Raw genomic sequence first — 24,427 nt, 5'->3', positions numbered from 1 at the left:
ATTCACCTGTTCCATAGAAACTTTCTCTGAACCCACGATCTCTTCCTCGACACCTGGAACCTGTTTAACCTCAACACCTTCCTTTTTATCTTCTTCGGCCCACAACCTTCTAGCTTGACTATAATATCTTCCATATCCTCCCTGTCTACATCAGAGTCCAAGTCTAAATCCTCCTCCTCTGAACTACAATTTTCCGAAAGGCCATCTTCCACTGGAAAAATGAGCTCATCCTCTCCCAAAAATTGTTCTGTAGCCATCGTAGTCTTGAGCTGTTCTTCTAAAAGAGAATTACACTCTGGAACTAAACCTTTTGGCTTCCGACGATACACTTTCAGGCTTTTAGGTACTGACCCTTTGCTCGTTTCTTCCTTTTCTGATTGAAGAAGAGAAGCCTCTCCTCGTCTTGAAACTTTTCCTGAATGGTCTGTCCAAAGAATGATACTGCCTTTGCTGAAAGCCTCACAAAGCTTTGGGCTTCTAATCCTTCGAGAATTTGTAGACCCATTTGTCTTTAAAGCCTTCAAGGATCGGCAGCCCACATCAAATTCCTTCAAGTTTGGATTGAAGAGAGCCCTAACATGGGATAAATCAATCTTAAAAGAAACAGCCCTATTTCCAAATGTCAAGGCCCAGCCCAACCCTCCAAAAGAAAAGACAAAATGATAATTCAGCAATGTGCATGTGGCCTTTTTAAAATTACACGTGCATATACATCATGCGCTCAGATCTGATGAGACAAAATACAAAGCTTGGTGGAGCTAGAAAGTGAGTTAATTATTAAGAAGTTGTTAAAACCCCTTTAGGAATTAATAATTATAGTATTAGGGAAGAAAAAACTTCAGATGCCCACAAATATGAAACCATAGAACATAAGTTCAAGGTGAGCCCAAAATAACTTCAGCAACTACTTATGTTTCCATCTAAGAAGGAAGAAGTTCTAAAGGGATGAATTGATACAAAGGTTGACAGGAAAATTCAAGATATTGATCATACCATGAGTTTTAAATACAAGAAAGAACTTCTCCGCAAGCACCTCCAGTTGTAGCTTTCCTAATGATTTAAAGATAATGTCTACACAGTCCACTGAAGAGAATTTTGTAATGTCTATAATTTTTAATAGCTGCAAAAGCTCCGCATCCCGCCCTCCTTCATATAATGCTAACAAGTAATTTTCTGCAGCACACGTTAAAACCAGTAAGGTATCCAACAAAGGAAACATGCAATAGCAAGAACCTTATTGCACCAAAGAATCTAAAAGTACCGAAGAACACATATCAGTATTGGGACAATTTTTTTTGAAACAAAACCTCCTTGTATTAATTAAAAAGGATATACAAGGGCGTGGACCAATAAAATGTTACATACAAAAACAAACAACAGCAAACATTAAAAAATAAAATTCCACTCTCTTAATAAACTAGAGAATGGAATTCCTTTAAAACACTTTACATTATGAAGCCAAAGGGCAACCTAAGCCCTAAATCAAATATTTAAAGAAAAAATCCATGCTGGAGTAAATATTTTAATCAGCTAAACGGTACACAACAGACTTTAGAACACAGCACTGTAATTTTCCAACAATGTCATCTACAGAAGTATAACTCAATCCAGGATCAGTAAAGGAATATCATCAAAAGGATCTATCAAGAACTTTATTATATATCAATCAGTAAAGGAAATTTGTAGTAATACTTTGTCTGAAAATTAAATAAATAAACAAATATATCAATATCTTTGTAGGAAAATCAATTATAATCTTTATTATTCTGGTATAGCTGTATAATAGCTATTGTGATTATTGTTCCATATTCTTAGGGAAGTAGTTAAGAGGTTTATTCTCTGTCTTTATTGTTTGATTTATTGCCCTTTATAGGGATCTTTGTACATGTTATATATGTAATGTTTAAAATACCGCTTTTACGCCTCAAGGCGTTTTGTTTTTGTGAGTGCGGCGAATGCCTCAAGGCGCATTGAGGTGAAAGCCCCAAATATTTAATTAAAAAAATATTTTTAGAGCACCTAAAGATATAAAGTAAGATGAATGTGTCTTATAAAACTCAAACATGGAATAAGAAATGTCATAAAATTCAAACATACCATAAAATGAATCATTAACTCAAACATAAATATCTCATAAATTATCTTTATTTCTAAAATAAAGTTAACTTTTGTTTCTAGAACTAGAATCCTAGATTCTACTATCCTAGAACAAACTTTTGATCAGTTTTTTTGGGCCTATTTAGATCAGTAGTGTTTTAATTTGATTTTGAGCATTTTTGGGCATAAAAAAGCCCTTCATGAAAATACACCCCCTGAGGCGTACGCCTCTCTCAATTTCCGCCTCAGCCGCCCCAACTCAGTGCGGCGAGCCTCAAGGCGTGCCTCAAAACTGCCTTTTTAAACATTAGTTGTGTATTAGAAATAATATACAGAAAATATATTTCCCTAAATCTGTCGTCTATCTTAAATCTAACTGCATAGAATGGTAAGTCTTGACATAGAAGTAAAGTCAACCTTGAACCCAAAAAAAATAGCTAGCCTAGAAAGCAGAAACACAAACCTTGTAAATTAGCCTTAGCTTCACCTTCCTTGCTCACAATGTAATGACACATCTCTTGAATTTTTTCTTCATTATTAACTTTGATCCATAGCAACATCTCATAATAACCTAACTTAGAAGACAAACTAGAATTTGCGTCTGTGATAACTTCACAAAAGAAATTAAATTCTTCAACCATAGCCATGTCAATCAAATAGGCAAGAAAGGGGCCATAAGTTTCCTCTTCTAGTGGAAAACCGTTTTCCTTCATTGATTTAAAAAAACGAAAAGCCCTGTGGATCTGTTCTAGAGCAACCTCTTCGTCAGTGGTGCTCCTAGCCTTCTCTATGCAGACCTTTATCAATGCACCATATTCTTTTACACCAGTTTCTCGTCCCAACTTACCAAAAACCTCAACAGCAATGTCTGATCCTACTTTCTCAGCACACATTTTTACTAATGTATTAAGACGGCCAACCTGGGTGCTTTTAAAAACCCACTTTTGTTTCCTTTCACGTACTACTTCTTTACGATGCACTGATATGCTGCCATTTGAAATAGACGGAAACCATGGTATTTCTAATTCTTTCTCCAGGGACATTTCACCAACAATTTCTTCTTGATCAGGTGAACTTTCCAAAGCATCAGTTGTGCAACCTGGAGGAAAATGCTAGAGAAGTCAACAAAGCTTGTTGAGCAGAGCTTTCTAAAAGTATTAAAGCCTCTTATTTCCAAGAAATACTATGATTCTGGAGAAGCTGGAGTAAATTACAAAAAAACAAAAAACAAAAAATACTCCTTCAATACTTTCTTATCTCTTGAACAAGAGATGTCAAACATGTACATCACTAAAAATACTAAATTCCTTAATATTTCTTCACTCCCGAATCAAAGAAAGTAGCATTTACATTATAAGCTAATCATTCAACGCCTGTGTGGCACATGACATTGAACTGGGCTAATAGGTAGGACTGATTGGTTTGTATAGAAATGTTGAAGTCTTATACTGTGCTTGGTGCTGAACAGATCTAAGGTGAGGTATGAATATAAGTTGTGAAAATTTGAAAATCTTCTTCTTTTTTAATACACACTTTTATTACACATTTACAATACTTCTCGTAGCAACCAATATAAATATAAAATTCCAAATTTTAAATGGGAAAAAAACATACCATTTAGTATAGAAGATATCTTGTTTGAGAGCACATTCCTCGTTGTTAGACCCAGAATCGTAGTAGTATCCAAAATTGTTGGTTCGCCTTCATTCAAATAGACAAAACATTAACAATGTTAAACATCATCTAACAATCCTTAATTTACACTTACATGACGCTTAGAATACATAAAGGTCAAAAACAAAACACAACAATAAACATAATCCATATTATGTAAACTCCACTTTATGGGCAGTTCTTAACTTCAGAGAAGTGAAACCCCAAAAGAAAAAATAAACAGAATTAAATTCTTGTTAAGTTACACCACCATACCATTATCCGAGCCGGGTACCACTTTCGGAGTTGAAAGAAGAAAAACAGGTTGAGATTCTTGAGGAGAAGGGTCTTCTTCTGAAGGGGAATTAAACTCGGAAAGTAGCTTAACGCTCTGCTCGGAGGCGACTGTGGAAATGACGGAGTCGGGAGTAGGGGAGTGGGCTGAGAAGACGAAGTGTTTGAGAGCTGGGTCGTCGACGAGGAGGGAGGTAGTAGTAGAAGTAGGTTGTTTAGGTGGTTTAGCTTTAGCTTTGGTTCTAGCGGCAGTCCGGAATAGAGAGCTGAGGTTCTTGGTCTTAGAGGCTGGCATTTGAGCACCTTGATTGCTATTTCTATTACTACTCTCAGTTATGATTCATATCATTCTCTTGGCAACGTCCATTCCTTTCATTACAATACACCTTAACCCCAACACAGCACAGTCAGTCAGTCAGTCAGTCACATTCTCCCCCTTTTTTTAAGGCGTGTTTGGAAGTAGTCTCATAGTCTAGCCAAAACTTGTGTAGTAATTATTTATTTATTTATGATATTTGGCAAAATATTTAATAATTAGTAGTAAAATAGTATCTTTATATATATATATATAGGAGAGCTTCAAGGAAAAGGATATTACGTGGCATTCTAAAATCTCTTCAAATCACTTTTTTTATTTTCTCATTTAATCTAATTTTTTTATTCAATTTTTATTTTCTAAAATATCTTAACAATTAAAAATATCAATATATATACATATTAATTTGATTAAAAATTTATTTAGTTAAATATCTTAACTACTTATTTATTGAAAAATACTAAAAAAATTAATTAAAAATTACGTAATAATTTTTTATTATCTATATATCTATTTTTCTTATTATATTATAATTGTGTTTTTTTTATTCCAAAGTGAATAGTTTTACAAAATATTTATATCTATATTTATATATAAATGAGAAGGTGGCATCTTATATTTTTTACTATCTATTTTTACTATTTTGTGAGAATTTTATATTGTGTCCAAAAAAATATATACATACATATATACGTACATCAACCCTTCAATAAATGTAACAGAAATAACCAAATTAATACACATACTTATAAATACATTGATTCTAATATAGTCATACATAACAATAGTTATCCAATAATAATAGCATGAAAGACATATCAATGAGAATGGTCACATATGGTTTAACTAAACAGTTATCACAATTAGATTTTATTATATTATTATATCATTTTATAATTAACATTTTACAATCTAAAGTATCTAATTTTTTATTTTCTTTAATATTTTATTTATTTTTTTAGTTTTAACCCATAAAAGTATGCCGTTACAAAATATGTTGTTTTTGCAGGCAATTTTTTTCCTTAGAAAGAGAACTACCTTGATATTGATAAGAACATATAATACCTGAATATTAATGAGAATTAAAATTTATTATTGGGTGTTGAATCTCTTGATGTTGTCATTTTTATTTAAAATTCTAATTATTATTATTTTCACTAAAGAAAGTAAACTCTGAGTATATCGATTTATAGTGTATATATGAATTTTAAAGAACTCACGTACCAAATTTTTAATTTTTCTTTTCGCTATGTAATTCAGTAAATATTAAATCTATATATTTATATCTATATCTATATATATAAATGAGAGTTTCGAGAAGATTATGTGAGACTCTAAAATTTATTCAAAGCACTCTCTCTATTAACTCATTTAATCTAATTTTTATTCATTTTCTATTTTTAAAAATATCTTAACAATTACAAATATTAATATATATATACATATTAATTTAATTAAAAATTTAATTTGCTTAAATATCTTAACTACTTAATCATTGAAAAATACTAAAAAAAATTAATTAAAAATTACATAATAGTTTTCGGTTCTCTATATATCTATTTTTCTGATTATATTATAATTATATTTTTTATTCAAAAGTGAATAGTTTTACAAAATATTATAATTATTATCATCAATCATCAATATTTATAATTGTATTTTTCTCTTATTTGATATTTTACTAAGCTTATGAAAATAAGATATTACTAATGGCATTATTTGGATTTGTGATTTGTTTTCACTATAATAAATAAATATTTTATAGATTGTAATTTTAGTGGACATTCCCGCAGCAACAAAAGATGCGGAGGTTGATGTGAAACACGAAAAATTCTTTTTAGAAATAAGGAACACATTATGAATGAAAAATAATATTACTAAAAATAAAATAATGCACAACAACAAAAATAATAAATGTTTATTTAAATTATTTATGTTTTTTTTAATTTAAATGTAATAGTTTTACAAAAATATATATTAACAACATGTATAATTTAATTTGAATTTGATTTATTTCAACGATGTATATTTTGAATTTAAATTTGATTAGATATTTCATTACAACAACTATTTAATTAAATTATAAATATAAGTAAACAATATTTTTTTCTCATTTTTTATATTACTTTTTTAATTTATAGCTATTAATTTATTAATGAATTTTTTTATCTATTTTGTCTGTTCTCTTTTTTTTCATTTTTATTTTAATAAAAATTATAATAGATAAAAATATCTACATATAATAATAATAATATATTTTAATTTTTTGACAAAATACAGGATCCAAATGTTAACTTTTAACAATAAAATATTTAAACGGGTAATCAATCAAATTATACGTGGTTCAAATAATCTATCTTTACATTCCTATTTTTTAATTTTTGACAAAACACAAGGTCCACAAGTTAATTTAAAAAAAAAATTAATGGTCAAAATTGGTAAACAACTAAAATACAAGGTTCAAAATGGTGTGAACCCTTATAGAAAACATAAATTATATATATTTATATAATTTACTTTTTATAAATAATTTTTAACCTTTTGAATAAATATATGATTCACAGGTTAATTTTTAAAAATAAACAATCAAAATGAGTAATTGGCCAAAATATAGTGTTCAAATAATAGATTTATCTATTTCTATTTTAATATTTTGACAAAACTTGAGGTCTACAAGTTAATTTGTAAAAATAAAAGTTCTAATGGGTGATCGACTAAAATACAAGGTTCAAAATAGTGTGAACTCTTACAGAAAACAAAAATTATATAAATATATAATTTAATTTTCATAAGAAGTTTGAATATTTTAAATAAATACATGGTCCAAAGGTTCATTTTAAAAAATATAGGGTCAAAACGGGTAATGAGCAAAAATACAGTGTTCAAATAATCAATCTATCAATTCTAATTTTTATTATTTTGACAAAACATGAGATCTAAAAGTTAATTTTTAAAAATAAAGACTTCAAACAGGTAATTGGCCAAAATAAATCTTACACAAAATATAAATTTTCTTATACATAATTTAGACTTTTTATAAAAAGAACTACACAAAACGTATAATAATAATAAATAAAAGTAAATGTACAACAAGCTTTTTGAACTTTGTTTTCAGTACTTTAAAATTTGTCAGAATTTTTCAAAAATCTACAGGAGGTTCGCTATATAATAACAGTGAACATCATCATGAAATAAAAAATTATGGTCAAGATGTCTTCACGTGTATATATAAAGAACATGTTGTACAAATATGACCAAAATAAATCACCACCCTACAGTTTCCAAAAAATATTTAAAAATATATATTTTAATAATTAGAAAAGACTGCGTATAGGGGTCATATTTTCTAGTTATATAATAAAATTAATAGAATACATAGGAAAGCGCAAATGAAGCAAGCAAATTGAGAGTGCAGTCTAGCAAAACTTTCATTAGAGCTTCTTTACAAACATATGGTGGGCACTAACCAAAACTGAAAGTAATAAAATGTTCAAACATGCTCTAACCCACCGTTAGGGATTGGGATCAAATAAAGGAGATCGGACCTTTTGTTTTTCAGAAGTCCATGAAAGATTTGGATTAACAATTTCCATAGGGAGCGAATAAGGGGAAAAAATTGCTTCTGTTCGTTCGTAAATAAGAGGTGGTTTTATGTATTATTATTATTATTATTTGTTATCTTACATTATTTTTTATAGAAAGGTGGTTTTATTTGTATACAATTTATTTCTCAAGATGAGTCACTCTCTTTGGCTGAATGTTTTAAGAAGAGAACCAACAAACTACTCCAGTCCAGTTGAAGTTGTAATTTTTATGGAAAAGAAACAGTTATGCATGTAAAGTAAAGTTTCTGTAATTGAAAATTTAACTCCTCCGTGCTTTTTCATTGCATTTTATTTTCTATATGAAGCATCTAATGTCTTCAAGCACCAACTGTTGTATGCCATTAAACCCTGGAAATCATCAACGCTCCAAACCCTTGAAATGCTTCAATCCCAACACTCTGCTTTATCCCTTCGGATGCCATCTGGGTCTTGGAAAGCCTCCTCCTCTGCTCTCTGTTTTAGCATGGCAATTTCACTAACCTTATGGAAAAGTGTCAGATTCAGGTAAAATTTTCAAAACTTGGTTATTTCTGTCTTTTGTTTTCAGGTATTTATTATTATCATTAACAATTAATTTGCATGTCTGCTTCATATTCTTTAGCTTCCAATCCTTGATATGTATGGTTAGAAATGGTATGACTGAGATGATTTTATAGCAATTCAACATTAAAACACTACAAATTTTTCAGAAAGGTATTTTTTCAATCTAATTGTTGTGCATAAGGCTCTTGCAGTGATAGTTTTGATGTTTTTGGGTACATTCTGCTATTTGTTGAAAACAAACTTTCAAGACAATTGGGGTTTGTGATTTTCTTGAATATGGATTTTTACATAACATTTTGTTCCTATATCAAAATGCTTGTGATTATTCCTAGCTCAACCACAAAATTATTGAGATTTGAACTGTACTATAGCATCATAATTGGTATCAATTTTTCTTATGCTAAAGAATGTCATAAGGTGTTGTAAGTGATAATTTTAGTTTAAGTTTTACCCTTTTTGCTTCTTGATGTTTCGATTAATTTATTTTTTATGTTTTGGTTGACAAAATAAATTTGTCAGTGTGTTTGTCTATGCATCCATGCCTTGTTATGTCACCTAATGATCTCTCATATAGATTTTATTTATGTCACCTAGTGATCCCTCATATGCATCACAGATCTCATTTGTAGTTTAACAGGAGTATTATTATTGATATGAAATATATAAACTACAATAGATGATAAGGTATTGGCTTAGGATGTATAATTCACCAATAAGTAAAGAAGTAAACTTCACTATTACAAGTGAATTGCACTAATTTGCACAATCCACCTACATTAGAAAGGATATAAAGTGTAACATTAAATGTGAATTGCACTATTATTCATAATTAAGCTAGAAAAGTAATTTGTTTTAAATTGTGGAGATTGTCTAAATGAAGAGGTGAAAAAATCAGCATTTTGTTCAATGAATAACTACTTTAGTCATTATCTAAATAGAAAGCGTTGTTGGATTGTTTTACGGTTTTCTTTAGTGGTGAACTAAATTGGAATCGAGCTTTCATATTATTCACTTCATTAGGTGCTATATTGCCTTTTGGCAGTAGTAGTTTTGATGTCAATGTCAAACATCACATGTTAAATAGAAAATAACCAGTTTATCTCATGGTATGTTTACTGCAATGACTCCAGGTTAGTTCTAGAGAAAATATATTAAAGTTTGTGTGCCATTTTAGACATACGTTACATTTCCAGACATGGTAAGATACTTATTACCCTGCCAAAATTTACAATAAGCAATATGATTTGCCTTTACAGATGTGAGATAGGGAAAAATAATGTGATACTGATTGTTTTACAAGTAGAAGTTCAATAAATTTGAAAATTAGCATTTTCTTTATTGGGATTCTCGCCCACCAACCCCATTTCACCAACTTGATAAATTGGACGAAGGCTTTGTTTGTCAGGTTGTCTATATGTTGCAGTCAATGAACATTATATGTTTCGACGTTATCCTTGTTCATTCGAGATCTATTTTTTAATCTCTTTCCAAAGGGCTATCAGGAAGGTTTTTTGCTTGGTGAGTTCCTTCTCAATCTTTTTTAAGAAATTTTTTTCCATCTATTTCTTGTAGTCATTGTTTGGTACATCTAGAGATTACACATTTTGCATATTTGTTACTTGACAATAGGAAGTATTTGGGTACATAAAAATTGCAAGAGACTGGGCACATCAATGAGAATGGAACATTGATGCAAATTAGAAAAATGTAAATCCTTAGATCTGTTCTTGTGATTGAAACTTCTTACAAATTTTGGATTTAGTTATTCGTAGAATTGGGATGTTTGGTTGTGGTAATTCTCCTTGGTCCATAAGGGTTTTTATTTTACAGGCTCATCCACGAACACATCTAATCTTAAAATGTTGAAATAGTTTTGTAGTTTAATGTAGGCAAATCTAGACTTTAATTATTTTGTGATTGACAAAGAGATGACATAATGAAGATGATATGCTCAATTGGACTAGCAGAATATTGGCATCAATGATATGTTACTTGTAATTTTAGAATATAAAGAAAGGTATCATACTTGGGAAAATTAGAGATGTATATTCCTATTTGGATTGTATTTTGGCTTTGTAATTAATTGTTTCTAGATTTTTTATTTTATTTTATATCAATGTATTAGGTCGGATGTAGACAATTGCTTGGTAATTGTGTGCCAACTTAGTTGCAATGCCTCTCTTTTAGCTTGATGTTTCATTTATCATATTTCTATCAAAAAAATTTAAAAAAAAAGCTCGGTAAAATTATTGTATGTGTTGACAGTTAGGAAATTAAAGATCTTAAAGTTTGATCTTTGAGTTCCATAGGAATAGGAATCGGTTCCTATTCTTCAGACGTTTCTCATTTTGTAATTAATAGTTTAAGTCTTGTATAGCCTATATATATATATATATATATATATATATCCTCTTGGTTGTAAATCTTTAAACAGAAGAAGAAAATATACAACAAGAAAGGTGTTTTTCCCTCACCATTTTCACAGTATGTTATATCATATCACAAAGTTGAACTTGCGCTAAGAACTTGTGCTAAGAGTACAGGTGGATTGGTAAAAGAACTAAAAAATATTGCTTTAAGCTCTTAAGTTGTTTTGAAGGTAAGCCTTTTTTTCTAATTTTTTTATGATGTGCCTATTTCTAAATTCTTTGCAGAAGAGCCAATGGAAGTTATTTAAAGAAGCTTGATGTTTTAATACTGATTTTTAAAGTAATAATTTTGATATCTCTTTTTATTCCAGATAAAATATCATTTAAGATTCTTTCCAAGTGTTGTGTAGAAGCTCTACTTGAAAAGTTGGATGAAAAAAATGGGTAGAAATCTTCTTAATTATAGAAAGAGGACGAGTAAATGGGATGCTGTAGAATCCTCTGTAGATGTTGTACAAGACATCCTCTCAAGGCTTCCTGTCAAGTGCCTCATACCATTCAAGACTATTTCTAAACTTTGGTACAAAGTGATTGGCAATTCAAATTTTATGAAACTACATTTACAACACTCCAAAGAAAATCCCATTTTTATACTTTACCCATATATGGGTGCGGTAACAGATGTTTACTTGGTCAGTGCCAGTGGTTCAGTAATTGAAGAAATCGCTCTTCCAGGCTGTGAAAACATTTATTTTCTCAGTATGATTTGCTGTCACAATGGTTTGGTGTGCTTCGCCAATTGCCCCAGGGTTCTAGACTCTAACATGACAGAAATGTGTGTAACAGTTTTGGAAATCCGTGTATGCAATCCCTCTACTCGTGATGTCCATTTACTTCCTCAAGGTAGCCCGTCAGTATCAGTACCAGTTGTTGGAGTTGCCTTTGGACTCAGTGAGTACAAAGTTTTTCGTATCTTCCATGTTGATTCTGAATCTCGAGATGACGACATTAAGTGTGAGGTATACTCATCAAGTACTCGAACTTGGAGGGACATAGGTTCTGTTCCAAAATACCCCATGCGTTCTCATAATGTATATGTTGATGGAACAGTTTATTGGTTTATTGCTTCGGACGATGATTACGAAATCCCTGGGTCAATTTTTTCAATTGATACTGAGGAACACTTCAGAGTAATTGAACTCCCAGAGGAAGTTACAGCACATGCCTTCCTTACGGATTTGGATGGAAGCTTGTGTTTAGTAGCTATTTATGATGATGATTTCATCATGGATATATGGCTTCTCTGGTCTCGTGATGGGGCTGATTACTGGGAGAAGAAGTGCAGTGATTACATTCCTTACTCAACTAATGAAGATACTGACACTGTAGCAGGGAGAAAGAATGAAATTTTTCTAATAACGACTGAGCATTATTATATCTATGATATAGAACGCAGGGTTTGGACAGACCTTGATTTTGAGGATGATTTTGATAGGAATTGTCCTGCTGTCTTTTCTTTTACTGAAAGCCTCATCCCAAGTAAGTATTTTGCTGATTTTTTACTCTAGTTTTCTTCATAGGCTGAATCCTTCTAGTGATATTATACCAAGGAGATATTTCTAGTTTGAAACTATTTACTTGATTTAAATGCAAATTTCAGCGTAATTTCTCCACCGGTTGAAGTCTACTAGTGATACTAACACCTTTTTTTAAAACCTTCTAATCTTAAAAGTACTTCAATATTGATGACGTATGCAAAACATATATTAATCTAGTTCTAAACATGTAATACTTTGGATTTAAATGCAAATTTTCCTGTATGTTGGTGTACGCATTAGTCCTTGTTTTGTGTTTTCATCAAAAAAGAAGTTCTGAATTTTCATATTGATAGTATTCCTTTGGATTTCTTGAACAGGTACTGGGCTTCCGGCTAATAATAATTGATTTTTGTTCATCCAAGTTTGCCAACTATCAAGAAGCACCAACATGAGAAAAGCTCTTTATCTCATTGTTTGAAGTCAAACTTGCTTTCCGGGTTTTTTCCTTGTTAGTTTATCTTAATATTTTCCTTTCTATATTTTAGAACTTGTCAACTGGTGGTTGTTTGCTATGGTTTTATGGGATTTTGAAAACTTCGTGCTTTTTTATTTATCATTTACAACTTTTGGATCCTTGGGGATTACACATGAACTGACTGTTAGTCATTCACTATGGTGTTTGGTTATCTGAATGTCAAGTCTTTTGTTGTGGTGTTTGGTTACTATTCCTTATATAGGCAGTAGCTCTGTAATTTCAAATGCAAGTTCATCTCTACAACTATGGCTAGAAATATTTTAGTGTACTCTGATTGGAGAAGGATACAAGTTCAATCCTCTATGTTTTCTTATCATATTAATGCTATGTTTGGAGCTTAGACTTTAGTAGGGAAAAGGAAAAAAAAGTGAAGGGATTTGTTTTTCTTGTCTTTGGAGTTCAATAAAAAGTGTGGGAGGGAAAATTTTATAGAAGAAAATGTGTAGGAAAAATTATAAGCAAATTGCGATATTTTATTTTCTTTATTTTTTTAGTGAGAAAAGTTGAGAAAACTAAGAACTTTGGCTCTATCTATAGTGTGCAATTGCACGTTTGTTTTGTTTTATTTAGAAAATTTATTAATTATTTTTATTAAGTTCTTACGATTGTCATATAAATTTTAAATAAATAAACAATATTATATATAAAATAATGACTTAAACATATTAAAAGAAAAATTAAACCAAAATATTCTTTATGATTTTTTTTAAAAAATAATAATAATGCGATAACATTTTATATCACAAACTACCCTATTTAAGGTACAAAATATTCATGATTTTATTCAAATCACACCCTAATGATTGAAGAAAAAACTTGATAGAAAATTGTTGTTCGTGTTTTCATCACTGGACATGTGACAGTTATTAGAAGAGTAATTAAGCTCCTTGAGCGCTAGTGAGGTTCCGTGCAGCTAGCGTAGAGCTCCTCGTAGTGTAAAACCCCTCCGAGTGTCGTGGTCCGACCAGACGTGGATGTCTCCAAGTGAGGCCACGCCTTGAGGTCTATCCTCGAGGCGCAGATGTCTCCAAGCGAGGCCACGCCCCGAGGAACGTTCAGGTGGTCCTCTCGCATTCTTCATGCACCAATCCCTCGGGTCTAGGATCCTTGCCCTCGAACCTGGGTAGCAGCTAGGTGTCAATTGCTGCAGCTGTGGCCCACCAGACGTTCGTCTGACAACTTTTGGTGAGCCTCGAGTAGTGGTGTCGAGTTTGTACACTCGACAATTGGCATTTCTCACAATGCCGCCTGATATGGGCGAACGTGCAGTCGTATCCTGACACTGTCAGATACCTGTTCTCGTAAAGTTGGTGGGCAACTTTCTGCAAATGGGCCCTGTGCAATCTGTATGGGCCCATGGTCTTTATTAATGCATCCATATGCAATTAATTAGCATTTTACTCCTAACTAATGGGGAATGTTGTATTAATTTCGCATTTAGGACATTAATGACTCAGGCCCCTATAAATAGGGTTGGGGTATCTCTTTGTAAATGGTTATTGTTGACGCGGTTCTTCGCCAACATGTAATTAATAGAATAAGAGAATGAGATTAGTGCTAAGTAATGAACCGTAATAGATGAATGATCTTAAAATAAAATGGTGATACGAATACTTTTTTAGGTGGTTCCAAGGTTAAAATCCTTCTACTCCACCAGCCAATATTATTGCTAGTTTTCTGGTATTCTTTACAGGGTATTTCTTTACACAATAGAATCCAACCCTTTGCAACTCCCAGGGTCTCCATATTTATAGGAGAGGGCACCTGGGGGTTGGCAAGGGGGGTCATCCCGTGACCTTCTTACCCATCATGTCACTTATGTGACATTCATGATTAATTCCTAAAACCTGACAAATGAAGTGTGGTCTAATCAATAGGTAAGGGAGATAATGGGCCGCACGGCCCAACCCATTTGTGGGTGCTTGAACACGCACGTTTATGCTGCGTGTCCGAGAATTCAGGGATATATCAGACACGTGATGTCTGATATATGCACGTTTACATTGCGTGGTTGACTTTATAAAGGGTCACAGCTTCCAACTCAAGCACGTGCCTCGAGCTGGATGTCTTCTTAGCCCGTGGTGTCTATACTTCTGGCCCGACTCCTTAGTAACCTTAGTAAGCCTTTGGTTACATCGAGCTAAAGAGGTGGGACCTGGTAACAGCAACTCCGGGTACGTGGCATCCACGTGGCTGATATAATTATGCCATACCTCAGCTCGCTAATAGCCCGTGGAGAATTAGGGCGTACATTTGCCCCCCAAGCCCCTGCTCGTGGCACACGACGCCACCTGGGGCCACAGTGGGGGCTTTTAGGCTTCCTTGTGGACTCTTCACATCCCGCCCATTATGCAGGCGTCGAATACGTGGAGCATCGTGGTTGGTGACGGCACGTCTTCTGAGAACTGCATTAAATTGCCTAGCCTATACTTGGCCGTCGTTTCGCCTTTCGAGTAGATAGCCTCGTATCCTACATCAAGGCAATCCAAAGATCCTCCTCACTTGGCCTCTTACGTATATAAAAGGGGTGGCCACCTTACGCATGGGCCACCCGTTCATTTGAAAATTTTCTTATTTTCTCATCTTCTTCTTCCTTCTCAGTCTCAAAAAACCCTCTCTTTCTTTCGGTTACTGTTCCCAGCGTTCCAGAAGTTCAGGCGCGAGAGCTCCTTTGAGGCTTTGGCACCAGCTATTTCGACAAGACTCCAACCCAGACGACCCTTTCAGCCTCCTCACAGCAAAACATTCTGTAAGTTCTCCGCTTATGAATGCTTTAAATTTCCTCTTCACTGTTGCTTAGGTAAATTGTTTCTGTAGCCGTATGCAATATTCTGCTGGTTTTTGTGGGTATGATAGGTGTAGGTTTTTATTCTAGGGCATCGATCGTAGAAAAAACCATTTAGGAGCATGACTCATAGGGTACGCTTTCTGGAGAAATTTTCTGGGTAGGATTTTTGGTATGCCTGTTTGAAATAACCAGCCTTTTGGGTGCAAAACCGGGTAGCTTAGGAGACACGCTTCACAGGCGGTTTTGCACTGTTTTCCTACTGAAACTTTCCTTCCAAGGAAAACTTTTATCATGACCGTCCTGACACACGGATTCCGAGTTATCGGGGATCCGTTGGGAGTACAGGCGCGTGTTCATAGAACCGCGTGGTCTCACTCTCCACGGGCTGAGATTACCTCAGCCCGTGTAAATGAAACACTTTGCACCAGATTCTTTCCTATGCTTAGGTCGCCTTTTCTAAATTTTCTTCTTATGTTCGTTAGGCGACCAGATGGGACCAAAGAAGAACGCCCCTAAGAAGACTGCTGGCAGCTCGTCTTCTCAGCAAGCCAAGGGAAAAGAGGTGGTCATGGACTCTCCAATCCCCATTTTCGGTCTAGCCGTGGAGCAGGAGCTCGAGGTGGGGCCCGACGCTTTCTTCGAGGCCGAGAGGATCGTCTCGAAGATCACCAACTAGAGGAAAGTGAATAAGATATTCCTTTCCCACAATATTGAGATTAGGAGGGGCGTCCTAAATGCTCGACCTCCCCTAGAAGGCGAGCGGAGTTGCGCGCCACTTGATGAGGAATACACGGCCTGGAGTGATGAGCACTTCAAGGCTGAGGCCTTCCTTCCACTGGACCAGTACTTCGTGGATTTTCTCAACTACGTGAAGCTGGCTCCTTTCCAGCTCCCCCCTAACTCCTACCGTTTGTTAGCGAGGTTGAGATATTTATTCTTGAAGCAGGAATGGGAGGTCCCCACGCTTGCGGACATCCTTTACTTTTTCTGCCTCAAGGCTAGCCCGGAGCAGAGGGGGCGAGGCGACGGGTTCTACTATCTGACCCGTTTTCCAAACACGGCTGTGGTCATCGAGCTGCCCAGCCACCCCAACAACTTTAAAGACCAGTTCTTCATGTCGAAGGGGTTTCGCAATTGCGAATATCACTATTTCAACCGCCCTCGTAAGTACCTTTTGCTCTTAGCTCGTAAGTTGATTATTGATTATCTTCCTTTATTAGTTCCTGACTTAGAGACAATCATGCAGCCATTTTCATGAGGACGGCCAAGTTCGTGACCCTCGGGGGTCAATACGAGACATTGGCGGGGCTGCCCCCCAGCGAAAAGGACTATCACCAGCTTGTGTCAGACGAGACGATGCTGGCGTGCAAGCTAATCTCCTAGGCCAGACTTTGGCCTTGAGGAGACCGCGGGGCCTCCCTCCAGCTCGTGAGATAGCGCCCATCCCCGAGGAGGAGGCCGCGGGAGAAGAAGAGGACGAGGAGGATGAGGTGCCCCTCGTGAGGCGGAAGCGGGCGCTGGAGGTCGCCCAAGAAACAGATGAGGAGAGGGCCCGGTCCGGAGCAGCAGCCGGTCCCTCCGCGCAAGGTAATCCTTATATGTTTAGGGACTTAGATAAGGCCACTGCAGACCTTCGGTTAGCTAGGTTCTATCCTAACCAGCCCGTTCATCGCCATCGAAGTGTATGCGTCGACCAGCTCGTGCTGGATTACAAAAGTAGCCGCCCTAGGGGCATTGTAGTCGTAGATAACACCATAGCTTTTAGGTCGGTCTTTTTTGAGGAGTATGGGACCAATCCTCGGTCGTGGCCCTCCCTTCGGGAGGGTATAGTAGCTCCGAGTCTTGGGCAATATGTAGAAGAGTCTAGTCCCGAGCCAGATTCGGACCCAGAGCCTCTTCCAGCCCACGAAGTCATTATCCTAGATTCCCCCGCTGCAGCTCCGGGGCCGGTGGTCGTGACCATAGATTCCTCCTCTAGCTCGGAGGGTAGGATCCCTTTCAATATATACTTGAGATCTGTTTTCCCTTTTATTTTTGTTGTCTTGCATAACTATTTTTACTTGTATATTAATACTTTGCCTTTGCTTTATCAGAGGAGATGTCTCAGCCCGGGGGCAACGATCTGCCAGCTATGTTCCCTGGAGGGAACCCTTCCTCTGGGGCCTCCGGGTCCATGGTGAAAAAGCTCCGGTTGGCGAAGAAGGCCATCAGGAGTACCTCTAAGTCCCCTGCAAAGGGGAAAAACCAGGCTTCGACAACCCAGGAGAAAGTGCCTCCGCCCCCTCCTGCAATGAAGATGCCTCCTCCTCCCCCGCGAGTTCCCGACTCTGCTCGGGAAATGGAGGTGCCCCCCGAGACCTTGTCAACCACAACCCCTGAGGTGTGCGTCCCGGTGAACCCCCGGGCTTTGGAGAAGATCCCCGACATCTTTCGGGGGACGGTCTACGAGACGGCGAGCTACACCGTGGACCATTACTACAATGCCGCCGAGAGGGACCTACGGGCGATTGAGACAAGGAGCCCGGAGAACGTGATGGAGTCTTCACTGGGGATGGCTCTCACGGTAAGTTGGCCTTGCCATTTGTATCCCTTGCTCATTATGCATCACATGTTTGTTTGTTTTTTCTCTAAGGCAGTTGCCTTATCATCTTTTTGTCTTGCAGGGTGTCTTGGCTCTCCATCGGAGCATATCCCGATCTAGGGCTCGGCTCGAGGATATGAGGGGCGAGCACTAGAAAACTTTGGCTGCCATTAAGACTGCCCAAAAGCATGAACAGGATGCCAAGGATGCCCTGGCGACTGCGCAGGCCGAGCTGGACGCATCTCGACCTAAGTTGTAGGAGGCCGAGGCCACCAAGGCTGCTCTAGCCACCGCGAGGACTGAGCTCGAGGAGGCCAGGGCCGCTCGGGTCGCACTGGACGCCACGAAGGCCGAGGCCGAGGAGGCCAAGGCTGCCCTGGTGACGGAGAGGGCAGCCACTAGCTCCTCCATGGAGGCTTTGCTGTACCATTGTTGGGTCTATAACCCAGATGGTGACTTCTCCTTTATGGGGGCGGACGCATGGGACAGCTCCTTGGAGAAGTTCAAAGCTCGCCTTCAGCAAGAGGCGCCCTTCGAGACCGGGGAGACCTCCGCAGCCACCGAGCAGGAAGGCGAGGTGGTGACCTCATCGGAGTAGCCTGGCGGGGCCTAGGACTTCTTTTCTTTCTACCCTTCGAACAACATATTTTTTTTTGTGACTTTGTATGAGGTTTTCTAACCTCGAGACAATTGGCTTTATCAACTTTTTGCTTTTAATTGACTTACATCCTTTTGCCTTTATGCGTTTTGGTAATAGTCTTAGTTTTTTGTTGATGCTGTGATTGAAATTTTATGCTTTTCTAGGAAATAACATGTTAATCAATTTTGAACCAACTTCTAAGATAAGTCCTGGTTGCATCCTGGACATTACTTTAAAAACTTAGTCTGCGTTAATTTTCGATTAATATCTCGTGCTTTTTAAGAAAAACGACGATCAATCAATTTGAATTAACTTCTAAGTTTTAGGACCTGGTTACATCCAGGACGTTAATTTGAAAACTTAGTTCGCGTTAATTCTTGATTAATATCTTGTGCTTTTTAAGAAAAACACCGATCAATCAATTTGAATTAACTTCTAAGTTTTAGGACCTGGTTACATCCAGGGCGTTAATTTGAAAACTTAGTTCGCGTTAATTCTTGATTAATATCTTGTGCTTTTTAAGAAAAACACCGATCAATCAATTTGAATTAACTTCTAAGTTTTAGGACCTGGTTACATCCAGGACGTTAATTTGAAAACTTAGTTCGCGTTAATCCTTTACCAATATCTTGTGCTTTTTAAGAAAAACATCAATCAATCGATTTGAATCAACTTCCAAGTCTTTCGGGGGACCTGGTTATATCCAAGATACGACTTAGTTCGCGTTAATCCTTTATCAATATATCGTGCTTTTTAAGAAAAACATCAATCAATCGATTTGAATCAACTTCCAAGTCTTTAGGGCGACCTGGTTGTGTCCAGGTACCATATGCCCCCCAAGTAATTAGGAAAAGGTCTTTCGTGGTTACTTGAGATTACATTCGCAAATATATACAATAATGAAAAAAGATTTAATTCTCATTGCTTAATAAACAAAAAATGGCCTTTCTGAGTAAGCCTTACAAGGGTATTATTGATAATATTTCTTCAAATGGATGGCGTTCCAAGTTCGTGGGACTGCTTCTCCATTAAGCCGAGCTAACTTGTAGGTTCCTTCCTTTACGACCTCGGTTATTTGGTATGGCCCTTCCCAGTTCGGTCCCAATACTCTATCTTTGGGATCCTTACTGGCTAAAAAGACACTCCTGAGGACCAGGTCGCCAATGCTAAAGGCGCGTTTTCTGACCTTTGAGTTGAAATAACGAGTGATCTTTTGCTGGTAATGCGCGAGATGGAGCTGCGAATCTTCTCGTCTTTCATCAATTAGGTCGAGGGACGCGCAAAGCAGTTCGTGATTGCGGTCTTGGTCATACGCCTGGACTCTATGCGAAGATACCTTTATCTCGACAAGAAGGACTGCCTCACTCCCAAAAGCTAGGGAGAAAGGAGTATGACCCGTAGGAGTTCGATGCGAGGTCCGGTATGCCCACAGTACCTGGGGGAGCTGTTCTGGCCAGACCCCCTTGGCTTTGTCCAGTCTCTTCTTAAGGCTCGCCTTTAGCATCTTATTGACGGCCTCGACCTGCCCATTTGCTTGGGGATAGGCCACGAAGGAGAAACTTTTCACAATGTCGTACCTTTCACAGATTTCGGTGAAGAGGTCGCTGTCGAACTGAGTCCCATTGTCGGATACGATTTTCTTTGGCAGCCCGAACCGGCAGATAATGCTTTTGACCACAAAGTCGAGGACTCTCTTGGAAGTGATTGTTGCCAAGGGTTCTGCCTCAGCCCACTTGGTGAAGTAGTCGATGGCCACCACCGCGTAACGGACCCCGCCCTTTCCAGTAGGGAGGGCGCCAACCAGGTCGATTCCCCAGACTGCGAATGGCCACGGGGACGAGATCATCTTCAGCTCGATTGGGGGAGCTCGGGCAACTGTGGCGAATCGCTGGCACTTGTCACATTTTTTGACGTACGAGATCGAGTCTTTCGACAGAGTGGGCCAGTAATATCCTTGCCTTAAGATCTTCAGGGCCAAGCTTTGCCCCCCCAGTGTGGTCCTCGCAAAACCCTCATGCACTTCTTACAAAATGGTCTTTGCTTCGCCTGGCAGAACACATCGTAGGAGGGGTAGAGAGTGCCCACGTCGGTATAGCATTCCATCTACCATTGTATACCTTGGAGCCTGGTAAAGTATCCGCCGTGTGTCAGTACGCCCTTCGGGTAACTTTCCTTCGGTGAGATACTCGAGGATGGGGGTCATCCAGGTCGGTCTGGCGTCGATCATCTCGACCTCCGCCCTGACTTCTTCTATGCTTGGTTTCTCCAAGAACTCCACCGGTACTAATCCCAAAGCCTTCGTCTCCCCGGAGGTAGCGATCTTGGCGAGGGCGTCTGCGTTGGCGTTCTGCTCCTGAGGTATCTGCTCGATTGAGCCCCGTTCAAATGCGGACATCTCGACTTTTACCTTGGCCAGGTAAGCAGCCATCTTGGTTCCCCGTGCTTGATACTCACCTAGCACCTGGTTTACCACGAGCTGGGAATCGCTGAAGCACTGAACGGAGCTGGCCTTCAGCTCTTGGGCCACCCTTAGCCTGGCCAGCAAAGCTTCGTATTCGGCCTCGTTGTTGGATGCCTTGAATCCGAATCTCAGCGCCGAGTGGAATCTATGTCCTTCTGGGGATATCAAAATGATTCCAGCCTCGGAGCCGTTCTCATTAGATGAGCCATCTACGAAGATCTTCCATGACGCCTGGGCCGAGGTGACCTGGGGTGAATCTTCCACAGGATCTTCTCGGAATCCTGTGCATTCTGCCACAAAATTAGCTAGGGCCTGGCTTTTTATTGCAGTTCGCAGAGTGTATAAAATCTCGAACTGGCTGAGCTCAATAGCCCATTTCAACAGACGTCCCGATGCTTTAGGTTTTTGCAGAACCTGCCTTAAAGGTTGATCGGTTATGACGTGTATTGAGTGGGATTGGAAATACGGCCTGAGCTTTCGGGAGGCCGTGATAAGACAGAATGCCATCTTCTCCATTAACGGGTATCAGGACTCAGCCCCGAGAAGTCTCTTGCTGATGTAATAGACTGGTTTTTGAACCCGGTCTTCTTCTCGGACCAATACAGTGCTAGCTGCATCTTCTGTGACAGCTAGGTAAAGGAAAAGAGGCTCTCCTGTCGTTAGTTTGGACAATACGGGCGGCTCAGCTAGATGTGCTTTCAGGTCGAGGAAGGCACGTTCGTACTCCTCTGTCCACTCGAACTTCTTATTCCCCCGGAGCAGGTTGTAGAATGGCAGGCATTTGTCGGTGGATTGAGAAATAAATCGATTAAGGGCTGCCACCCTTCCTGTCAGGCCTTGAACGTCCTTTCGCGGCTGAGGCGAGGGGCAGCTCGAGCAGCGACCTGATCTTATCGGGGTTCGCCTTGATTCCTCTAGTGTTGACAATGAAACCCATGAATTTTCCAGATGCGACCCCGAAAGTGCACTTCTACGGGTTAAGCCTCATGCCGTATTCTCTTAGTATCTTGAAGCATCCTCCAGGTCAGAAACATGGTTATCAGCAGTTTTCGACTTGACCAGCATGTCGTCAACATACACTTCCATGTTCTTCCCGATCTGGTTGGCAAACATCCTGTTCACCAATCTCTGGTATGTAGCACCGGCGTTCTTCAGTCCGAACGACATGACCTTGTAACAATAGACGTTAGTTGGGGTCATGAAGCTAGTGTGCTCTTGGTCCGCCGGATTCATGGCGATCTGATTATAGCCCAAGTACGCATCCATAAAGGACATGAGTTCGTGGCCCGCCGTGGCGTCTACCAATTGGTCGATCCTTGGCAAGGGAAAATAGTCTTTGGGGCAAGCTTTGTTCAGATCAGAGAAGTCGATGCAGATCCGCCATTTCCCGTTGGGCTTCGGGACCAGCACAGGATTGGCGACCCAGACCGGGAACTTAGCTTCGCGGATAAAGCCGCACTTTTTGAGCCAGGCTACTTCCTCTTCTAGGGCTTCAGCTCGGGTTGTTCCCAGGCGCCTCTGTTTCTGGGACTTCGCAGGCACGCTCTTATCCAAATGGAGGGTGTGCATGATGACGCTTGGACTGATTCTCACCATGTCCTCATGTGACCATGCGAACACATCCAGGTTCTCCTGCAGGAACTTGATCAGCTCCGCCTTCCTCTTGCCACATAGGTTTTTCCCGAGCTTAACCATCCGTGAGGGATTCCGTGGATCGATATTTACCTCCTCGAGCTCTTCGATAGCTTGGAGCTTGGACTTATCCTCGCCTACCCTGGGGTCAATATCATCACTCAGGACGATATTTTCGCCTTCGGCGTTTTGAAGTTTTTCAATCTCAGGATTAGGCAAAGGTTCCTGAGATTCCTCTTCTCCACCTCAGATGGTCATCGTTAACTGCCCGGGTTTTAATTTTCCCTTCATGGAAATGCTGTAGCATTCCCTGGCAGCAAGTTGATCGCCACGGACCGTGCATATCCTCGTGGAAGAAGGGAATTTTAGCGCGAGGTGGTGGATGGAGGTAATGGCTTCAAAAGCTATAAGTGTAGGTCGACCCAAAATGGCATTGTACGCGGCGGGACAGTCGATGACCACGAACTCGAGGAGTTTTGAGACTGTCTGAGGTCCCTCTCCTAAGGTGATCACCAGTTCGATCGTCCCTATAGCCGCCGATCCTTCTCCAGAGAAACCATAAAGCATCATTGAGGTTGCTTTCAGCTCGGCGACAGACAAACCCATCTTTTCCAATGTGGACCAGAATAGAAGGTTTACTAAGCTCCCATTATCGACCAGCACTCTCCTAACCTTCTGATTAGCGAGCTACACTGCTACGACCAGAGGATCGTTATGAGGGAACTGAACGTGGCTGGCATCTTCTTCAGTAAAAATGATTGGTTGCCTCTCCAATCGTTGCTTCTTTGGCAGATGCTGCTCAGGGACGAACTCCACTCCATTATGAGCCTTAAGTTCGTTGACGTACCTCTTTTGGGCACCTCTGCTCGTGCCAGTCAAATGAGGACCTCCAGAGATTGTGGAGATCTTTCCTCCTATCACTGGAGGAGGGATTTCCTGATCTATCCGAGACCCGGGCTGACTGACCGGGACTTCCGGAGCTGGACGACTTGCGGGAACTCTATTCCCTGCATACTGAGCCAAAGGTCCGGCTCTGATGAGAGTTTCGATCTCATCCTTCAGGTGTCTACAGTCATCGGTATTGTGGCCAACGTCGTTGTGGAACCGACAAAGCTTGGAAGGGTCTCACTTTCCCTTCTGGTGCTTTAACGGCTCCGGCTTCTTCCAGGGAAGGTGAGCAGAGTTTGCTAGGAAGATGTTCTCCCTAGAGTGGGTGAGCTCCGTATAAGTCACGTAGACCAGCATAAATTTTTCTACGGACTTATTCTTCTTTGGGCCGTGCTGGTTGCCCTCGCTACTCCCATTTCTCTTGCCTCCACCAAACTGGTTATTCCGTGTAACGTTCTGGGTCGCTGTCATGACCTCCGTTCCCACT

General features: G+C 38.7%; 3 protein-coding genes across 9 annotated transcripts in view; 2 read left to right on the top strand and 1 right to left on the bottom strand.

Annotated features, from left to right (window-relative positions):
• LOC133782506 (pentatricopeptide repeat-containing protein At4g04790, mitochondrial-like) overlaps positions 1 to 4,482 on the bottom strand; it is a 50,380-nt gene extending 45,898 nt beyond the window's left edge. For 2 of the 3 annotated variants that reach the window (XR_009870559.1, XM_062221829.1), the window contains exons 1-4: positions 4,027 to 4,482; positions 3,712 to 3,798; positions 2,561 to 3,196; positions 994 to 1,173 (exon numbers count right to left, since the gene is read on the bottom strand). Coding sequence is in view for 2 of the 3 variants with exons in the window: in XM_062221829.1 (XP_062077813.1) it covers positions 994 to 1,173; positions 2,561 to 3,196; positions 3,712 to 3,798; positions 4,027 to 4,339 (1,216 nt within the window). In the remaining variant the exon portion in view is untranslated. The remainder of the gene's footprint in view (positions 1 to 993; positions 1,174 to 2,560; positions 3,197 to 3,711; positions 3,799 to 4,026) is intronic. The other variant, XM_062221828.1, reaches the window with a different exon arrangement.
• Positions 4,483 to 7,754: 3,272 nt separating this feature from the next.
• LOC133782504 (putative F-box/kelch-repeat protein At1g12870) lies at positions 7,755 to 13,131 on the top strand. 5 transcript variants are annotated; one of them, XM_062221827.1, is made up of 4 exons: positions 7,755 to 8,469; positions 9,914 to 10,026; positions 11,249 to 12,416; positions 12,793 to 13,131. In XM_062221827.1, the coding sequence occupies exons 3-4, from the start codon at positions 11,309 to 11,311 to the stop codon at positions 12,819 to 12,821; spliced, it is 1,137 nt and encodes a 378-aa protein (XP_062077811.1). In that variant the 5' UTR covers positions 7,755 to 8,469; positions 9,914 to 10,026; positions 11,249 to 11,308; the 3' UTR covers positions 12,822 to 13,131. The 5 variants fall into 5 exon arrangements, with proteins under 5 accessions (XP_062077811.1, XP_062077808.1, XP_062077810.1 ...); XM_062221824.1 differs by having other exon boundaries at positions 7,755 to 8,003; positions 8,271 to 12,416; XM_062221826.1 differs by lacking the exon at positions 9,914 to 10,026.
• Positions 13,132 to 17,831: 4,700 nt separating this feature from the next.
• On the top strand, positions 17,832 to 18,999 carry LOC133784187 (uncharacterized). The gene is made up of 2 exons (XM_062223647.1): positions 17,832 to 18,301; positions 18,402 to 18,999. Exons 1-2 carry the CDS (start codon positions 17,837 to 17,839, stop codon positions 18,471 to 18,473), a joined length of 537 nt encoding a protein of 178 aa, XP_062079631.1. The 5' UTR covers positions 17,832 to 17,836; the 3' UTR covers positions 18,474 to 18,999.
• Positions 19,000 to 24,427: the final 5,428 nt, after the last annotated feature.

Source organism: Humulus lupulus, chromosome 6 (genome assembly GCF_963169125.1).
Source record: "Humulus lupulus chromosome 6, drHumLupu1.1, whole genome shotgun sequence".
NCBI classification, from domain to species: Eukaryota; Viridiplantae; Streptophyta; class Magnoliopsida; order Rosales; family Cannabaceae; genus Humulus; species Humulus lupulus.
The sequence above is the reverse complement of the archived record's forward strand: the minus strand, read 5'-3'. Positions and strand labels throughout refer to the sequence as shown.

What these genes read in the sequence shown, in the direction of transcription:
- LOC133784187 (XM_062223647.1), top strand. Translation starts at nt 17,837, where the DNA reads ATGTCTCAGCCCGGGGGCAACGATCTGCCAGCTATGTTCCCTGGAGGG. An exon ending in CACTGGGGATGGCTCTCACG is followed by an intron (nt 18,302 to 18,401) that starts GTAAGTTGGCCT and finishes TTTGTCTTGCAG; the next exon opens with GGTGTCTTGGCTCTCCATCG.
- LOC133782504 (XM_062221824.1), top strand. Translation starts at nt 11,309, where the DNA reads ATGAAAAAAATGGGTAGAAATCTTCTTAATTATAGAAAGAGGACGAGT. An exon ending in TACTGAAAGCCTCATCCCAA is followed by an intron (nt 12,417 to 12,792) that starts GTAAGTATTTTG and finishes TTTCTTGAACAG; the next exon opens with GTACTGGGCTTCCGGCTAAT.